This window comes from Stegastes partitus, unplaced genomic scaffold (assembly GCF_000690725.1).
Source record: "Stegastes partitus isolate 25-593 unplaced genomic scaffold, Stegastes_partitus-1.0.2 Scaffold1670, whole genome shotgun sequence".
Lineage (NCBI taxonomy): Eukaryota > Metazoa > Chordata > Actinopteri > Pomacentridae > Stegastes > Stegastes partitus.
The window spans coordinates 85,605-92,734 of NW_007579401.1; the positions used below are offsets into that span (position 1 = coordinate 85,605).

At 48.5% G+C, this 7,130-nt stretch overlaps 2 protein-coding genes across 2 annotated transcripts in view; one reads left to right on the forward strand and one right to left on the reverse strand.

The window, feature by feature from the left end:
• Positions 1–322: 322 nt before the first annotated feature.
• Positions 323–2,001, forward strand: rnf224 (ring finger protein 224). The gene is made up of 2 exons (XM_008301416.1): positions 323–577; positions 1,417–2,001. The coding sequence occupies exons 1-2, from the start codon at positions 323–325 to the stop codon at positions 1,726–1,728; spliced, it is 567 nt and encodes a 188-aa protein (XP_008299638.1). The 3' UTR covers positions 1,729–2,001.
• Positions 2,002–2,086: 85 nt separating this feature from the next.
• Positions 2,087–7,130, reverse strand: part of pisd (phosphatidylserine decarboxylase) — a 9,815-nt gene continuing 4,771 nt past the window's right edge. The window contains exons 3-8 of the mRNA XM_008301414.1: positions 4,664–4,798; positions 4,487–4,588; positions 3,882–4,005; positions 3,533–3,676; positions 3,302–3,462; positions 2,087–2,915 (exon numbers count right to left, since the gene is read on the reverse strand). Of these exons, the coding sequence (XP_008299636.1) occupies positions 2,646–2,915; positions 3,302–3,462; positions 3,533–3,676; positions 3,882–4,005; positions 4,487–4,588; positions 4,664–4,798 (936 nt within the window). The 3' untranslated portion in view covers positions 2,087–2,645. The remainder of the gene's footprint in view (positions 2,916–3,301; positions 3,463–3,532; positions 3,677–3,881; positions 4,006–4,486; positions 4,589–4,663; positions 4,799–7,130) is intronic.

The following is a 7,130-nucleotide window of genomic DNA, read 5'->3' on the forward strand; positions in this document are numbered from 1 at the left end:
TGAGTCAGCTGGGATAGACTCCACCCCCCATGACCCTGGTGAGGATGAAGGTGTAGAGATGATGGATGGATAATTTATTATCCAAGTTAAATGCAGTGCTCAAAATAACTTTAACCTTCAAACACCAGTAGGTTCTACTGCAGGAATCTTTGTCTGGCCTCAATCTGGTCCCATTCTGGTCTCAGTTGGGTCCCATTCTGGTCCCAGTTTGGTCCCATTCTTGTCTCAGTTTGGTCTTATTCTGGTCCCAGTTTGGTCCCATTATCATCTGAGTAAACTGGAGATAAAACAGAACCTTTTCTTCTTGTCCAATCAGAGCAGAATGTGTGACGACAGAAAGAAAGGAGAGGAAGAAGAGGCAGAGGAGGAGGAAGAGGAAGTGACCAATCAGCCGTTTCCACCTCCCCCCTCCTCTATTGCCGTGGAGACGATGATGTCATTGCGGAGGCAGGACCTGGTGTGCATTGTGTGTTTTGGCAGCTATGACCTCATGACGCGGTTGCCACGGAGATTGCACTGTGGCCACGCCTTCTGCCAGGCGTGTCTGAAGAGACTGGACACAGTCATCAACGAACAGGTGACTGATGACATCATCAGCTGAGCCAGGTCAGGTGTGCTGGCAGTAACCACGGAAACAGCAGAATTCATGTTAGAATCATTCTGCTCCTGACTGTTACTGCTAAATGGGAAGTGGTGGCCAGGGTTGGCGTCTGGAACTGATCAGGAGCATGAAGACATAAAAGTGAAAGTCTTTCATGGCATTATGGAAGGATGTTGAAACTTGGCTACCGGTAGATGACACTTCCGTCTCTTACTGTCCTAAACTTCAGCAGCTTACCCATGATTCAAGATGTTCATCTGACGGTTTGGAAATGAATTACTTTTGTACCTGTGTCAGCTTTGATTGGCCAGAACTCCCATTTCTACCAACATATGAAGGCTGTCTTAGCATTCGTCATGTCGTTCAGGTTTTATTCTCACAGTAACACTGATCCAATAGATCTGATGTATGACACGTATTTTTCATCTTTTTTTTGGAAACTCCACTTCAGTTGCAATTTTTGAACAAGTGGTGAATTTGAGAGGTCTTAAGTAGAAAATTGAGTCTTATTTGTCAGAATTTTCTGCATTCTGTCCAACTTTAAAAGAAATGGACTTCTACCCGTCGAGAGAGATTTATCCAAAATTTGCATTAGGCAAAAAATGATAAAGTTGTTGGAGTTTCAGCTAAAAAAAATGACCGATGTCAGTTTCAGATGCCAAAGATCATTCCTACAAAGTTTCAGGAGATTCTGAGGTGGTCCGGACACTGACCTCCCTTAACCTCGTTGAGTTGACACGGAATGACCCCGCGGCATGAAAGCGACGACAGTGATGACAGTCATTAGGTACTAATCGGACACTCTGCCTCCCCAGGTGTGGATCCCGTGTCCTCAGTGTCGGCAGAACACGCCTCGGCCCCGCGGCGGTGCCGCTGGTCTGGACCTGGACCTGCCGTCCTTCTTGGGGGTGAAGGCCCAGCAGGCCTGCGGCTCCTCCTCCTGGAGGGAGGGGGCGCCGGCTGGAGATCCGGCCCAGGATGGGAAGCTGTGGCTGGGGAAGGAGGTTGCAGATGATGGCTGGTCACACGGAGGTCTGGCCGAGCCGCGCTTCCATCGCTATGGCAACTGCTGCCCGCCGCCATCCTATTGGCTGTGCTGCTGGTTCTGCTGCCCAGGTCGAGGATAACGCTGATGGGCGGGACCAGAACGGGCCTGCGTGTACTCCCTTCATGTTGTATTTAAAGAAACATGAAGCCGAGTTGTTATTCAATTTGAAAACTAGAAAAATAATTAAATTCTATTAAAACCAAAAGCTGAGCAGAAGATAATACAGACTGAACTTGCTCATGTTCTGTTTGTGTTGGAGGAAGCTAAGGGACGTCTGATCCCTGAGTTTGTCCTGACAGCAGCACTTGCTGCAGCCTTACAGACAATACTCAGGGAATCAACAACTTCAAGTGAGGCTGTTTCCAGGTCAGCACACAGGGGGCGCTTTAACACCTGCAGCAACACACACACCTCCAAACAGGAAGAAATCATGGTCATTATTATACAAGTTACACTTTTATTCATAGTCAGTTATTTTACAAACGTGAACAGAGAAAGCGGTGCAGGTGTAAACAAACCACAGGTTAAAAATAAACTAATATCTCTGTTTGATTAATCACACGCCTCCAGCTGAATTGCTTGAAATGGTGAGCATGCTAATGCTAACAGCTAACAGCTCTGACTGAGGACAGAAACAACAAAAAACAGTGAACAATAAAGTTTTAGGCATTCAAATTGTCGAATGATGGACGGACAAGTTTTTACTGTGAATCTTTGATTTTCATGAAAAATGAAAATTTACTCTGTTTAATAAAATATGTTTCTGTGGTTTTAAAGGAACACGTTCTCTGTTGGGTTGAGCTCCTTGATGAGCGACATTCAGACAGAACAGAAGCCGAAGTGAAATTTGGCATCTTCCTCCTCGTGAGGACCAAGGCATTCTGGGAGTTTAAGTCCATGTAATAAAATACAAACTGTTCACAGACAAAATGGCCCACAATCCAATAAAACCCGTCATTCATCAGGCCCCGCCCCCAGAGTCTGCAGCTCTTCCAATCAGAGTCTGCCGAGGCCTTCGCCCACTCTGATTCGCTGGCCGGGCTGCAGGCTGAAGCTGAAGTCTTTGGGAGCCTCAAACAGCAGAACAATGGTGGAGCCGAGGTTAAACTCCCCCAGTGCTTCCCCCCGCTGTAAGGCCACGCCTCCTCCATCCACAGAGACCATGCCCCCTTCATCTATCGCCCTCAGCGCCACCTCGTGGACAGAGACGTAGCTGCGATCGTGGAAGGAGCCTTTACTGTAGCGGGGAGCGTTGGTCTGCAGCTCCTGGGGATGGAAATAAAACCTGATGACATCATCACACTGTGCTCTTGTAATGAACTAACGAGCAGACGGACACGCCACAGCACCGCTGAGCCACACAACAGTCATGTGACAGAGGTATTACAGAATAAAACACTCAGGTTGTATATACAATATCACATTGTGGTGTCAAAAAATTCTGTCAAGAAAACAATGGAGGAGTGAAACCCAGAATCACATGGATACAGCCCAGAGTGTCCGAAACAGGAAGTTCAAGCAGAAAGTCCTCATGACTCACAATATGGACGACAGAAAACCCTTTCTGAAGTTCAGAATATTCTTTACAGCTCACAAAAACTGACCAACTGACAGATCAAAGTGATCAGAAACAGGTGAGAGCAGAACGTCACCTGGTCGAAGTAAACTCTGATGGAACCGACGTTAGTGGCTCCCACCGCCGTTAACGAGAAGAAGCCGTGCTGCCATTGGCCAGTGAGCGCCACACGCTCGTTAAGGCAGAACAACTCTTTGACCCAACGAGCCACTCCTGGGTTCACCGACATCAACGAGCCTGATGAGGACATACAGGTGAGGACCAGGTGGGCAGCACACAGCACACAGGTGCACGAGGGAACACTCACCTGGGAAGTGACGGCGAAGCTCAACCCTCCAATCTGTGGGTGAATGGAAGCAGTGGTAGTCACCTGGAGCCAGGTAGACCACGACGTGGAACAGGTCGCTGTCAGGAGACGACAGGAGGAGGTCCCTGAAAGACGAGGATGAATCTGAGGACAGAGACGCATCCAGAACCAGTCAGAACCAACCAACCAGAACCAACAAATCACAACAAACCTGTCAGGATCAAACACTCAGAGCCAAGTGACCACAACCAACCAATCAAAACCAATCAGAGCCCAGCTGTCAGGGCTGACCAGTCAGGACTAACCCAGCCCCCTTACGTCCACCAGATGTAAGGAGGCATGGTCTTACCCTGGCCTTGCCTCTTCTGTGGACCCAGGAAGTTCTCCAGACTGTAGGTGACCCCCTTCACCTGCTCCACCTCTGAGTTCTTCACCCGTCCAAAGTGGAGGATCCTCCCATCAGCTGGAGACACCTGGTGACAAAACAACCAGAGCGGCTTCAGTTTTTTTTGAAAGAACCTGCAAGGAGGAGGTGGAGTGTCAGAACGTCTGTTAAGATGAACTTGAAACAGCCAAGTCTTCAAAATAACGCCCGAGTCCGGCGGAGGTGTCGAGATGATGGATGGATGGGATTCAACTGTGAGACTGTCTCAGCTGAATACTTCTCAGCACTTGTCTGTTTTTTCTATTCTTCTACCTTGACTCCTCTTAGCAGCTGTTTCTGGAACTTTCTGACATCGACATTCTCCCTTCTGGCTCTGCTCCAGCTCTTTCCCCACAAACTAATGTTTCCAGCAACACCAGTTTCATGTAAAGCATCCATCTGATAATCTCTGAGCGTTCAGATGATACAGCAGCAAGGACCTCAGCCCACATTACTTCAACATTACTGCACTACAGCTTCAACTGCCTCTACAGAGGAGGAGGAGCTTATAGTGAGGGGGAGGGGCTTACCAAGCAGGAGGAGGCACAAAGTGGTCGGACTGCAGGTTTAAGGCGTCGCCGGAAAAACTCTCCCAGATTCCTGTAATGATGTAAATCCTCCACCGCTGCCTCCTAATGGACAGACAAAGGTCCCAACAATAAACAACAACATGACAACAAACAAACAACCCCAGTTCTGTATCTTACCTGCATGTTGACCCCAAAGGTCCAGATGTACAGAGAGTAGATGGGCTTCCTGAGCCACGTAGGGAGCTCCACCCCGTTCAGACGGCCCCAGGCCCGGGACAGGAGGCGGGTTGGGAAGGAACGGTACAGCGCCACCTGCAGCAGCAAACAGAAAGTACACCTTCATGTTTAATAAAGAGGAGGAAGGAGCAGCACAGCGCCACCTGCTGCAGTGAAAAGAAACTACTGGTTATATTTAATACTTGGATAAAACAGGAGAGCAGGAGGCCAGGACAGACTGAAGGAAAGGAGGTGTGTGCTGACAGACCAGTCAAAGGTCTGTTTGAACTGTTTCCTGCATCGTACATGAATACTGAAGACATCAAAACTATGAAAGACACCTGCAATTATGTTTAAACAACAAAGTGTGAAACAAACCAGAATAAGTTTTGCTCTGATGACAGCTTCATACACTCTGTTCTCAGTCGGCTTCATGAGCTCGTCTCCTGGATGGTTCTGAATTAACAGCTGTGCCTTGTCAAGAGTCAGTTTGTTGAGTTACTTACCTTCTTCATGTGTCTGAGACCATCAGTGGTGCTGTCCACAGTGGACAGCCCTGTTTACTGCTGCTGTAGTCCACAGTCAGGCAGGAAGCTCAACTCAGTGAAGAGGAACCACAGTCCATCATCACTTTAAGACATGAAGATCAGTCGATACAGAAAGTCTCAAGAACTTTGAAAGTATAAGTGTAGTCACAAAAACCATCACACACTCTAAGGAACCTGGCTCTGATGAGGACCGCCCCAGGACAGGAAGCCCAGGAGTTAGCTCTGCTGCAGAGGATCAGTTCATTAGAGTCACCAGCCACATAGATTCTTCACAGAGTTCAAGGAGCAGATGAATCTCAACATCAGCTGTTCAGAGGAGGCTGCATGAATCAGACCTTCATGTTGGAACTGCTGCAAAGAAGCCACTACTGAGGAAGAACGAAGAGAAGAAGAAGAGAACTGTTTGGGCCAAGAAACACAAGGAACAGACATTAGACCAGTGGAAGTCTGGACTTTGGTCTGATGAGTCCAAATCTGAGATCTTTGGTTCCAGCCACCGTGTCTTTGTGAGTCCAGAGAAGGTGAGCGATAGTTTCTGCATGTGTGGTTTCCACCGTGAAGCCTGGAGGAGGAGCTGTGATGGTGTGGGGGCTTTGCTGCTCACACTGTTGGTGATTTATCCACAAGTCAAGGCTCATGGGCGCCCCTATCGTTCACCTGGTTGAGCGGGGGACCCACGGAAAGGGGCTGTAGCTCCCCGACGCAGCGGCCGTGAGTTCGATTCCCGCTCACCACAGTTTGCTGCAGGTCTCTGTCCCTGTTCTTCTCCCCCTTTCCTGTCTCACTCTCTCACTGTCCCAACGAATAAAGGCAAAAAAAAAAAAAAAAAACCGCCAGAAAAATAATCTTTAAAAAAACAAAAATGACAAAAGTCAAGGCTCATGAAGCAGCATGGCTGCCACAGCATTCTGCAGCGCCAGGCCATCCCATCTGGTTTACTGGGACCATCACCAGTTTCCCAACACACCTCCGGGCTCTGTGAGGGCTGCTCAGATGACCTGGCCTCCACAATCAGCCCACTTAAACCCAACAGAGATGGTTTGGGACGAGTTGAAGGACAAGCACCTCTGGGAAGTCCTTCAAGACTGTTGGAAACCATCCAGGAGACGAGCTCGTGAAGCTGACGGAGCGCCAAGAGTGTGCAAAGCTGTCATCAGAGCAAAACAGAGCGACTTAATGAATCTAAAATATAAAACTTATTCTGGTTTGTGTCACGCTTTATTGTTTAAACATAATTCCAGGTGTCTTTCATAGTTTGATGTCTTCAGTATTCATGTATGATGCAGAAAACAATTAAAATGAATAAAAACCACTGAATGAGAAGGTTCGTCCAAACCTTGGACCGTCTGTAAGTCCTGCTTACAAACTGAGTCCATCCTTACCCGACTGGCCAGCGGCCGCAGAGCATTTACAGACAGCACGTAGCAGAGGAAGGAGATTGGCCGGCGGCGCCAAGGGGCAGGGCGACACACACCGCCACTGAGCGCGCTCAGACGGCGACGAAGAGCCACACGGGGCACCTGGATCCTAATTGTGACAGCGTGATTTAACGAGATTTATTGAGACGGTGAGAGTGGGACTTAGAGTGAACACAGGTAAAAACAGGTGGGCATGGACAGGTGAAGAGGTGGGGCTTGTGTGTAAAGAGAGACAGAGGAGGACCAGACTAGCAGCAGCTACCAGGAATGCTAACAATGAAGCTAGCATGCTAACAGCTGTTCCATCAGAGGGGCAGTTGGATTAAGTGCACATAGTGTTAGCAGGAAACTAGGTTAGCAGGTTAACGCAGGATCAGCTGGAAAGAGGCTAACACACTCTAAGTTAGGCTAAAGCTAAATATCTGACCCGCTAACCTAGCCGTCGCCATAGACACGACAAAC

Coding starts and splice junctions, on each gene's coding strand:
- rnf224 (XM_008301416.1), top strand. CDS start 323: ATGTGTGACGACAGAAAGAAAGGAGAGGAAGAAGAGGCAGAGGAGGAG. Junction 578..1,416: donor ACACAGTCATCAACGAACAG/GTGACTGATGAC, acceptor CTGCCTCCCCAG/GTGTGGATCCCGTGTCCTCA.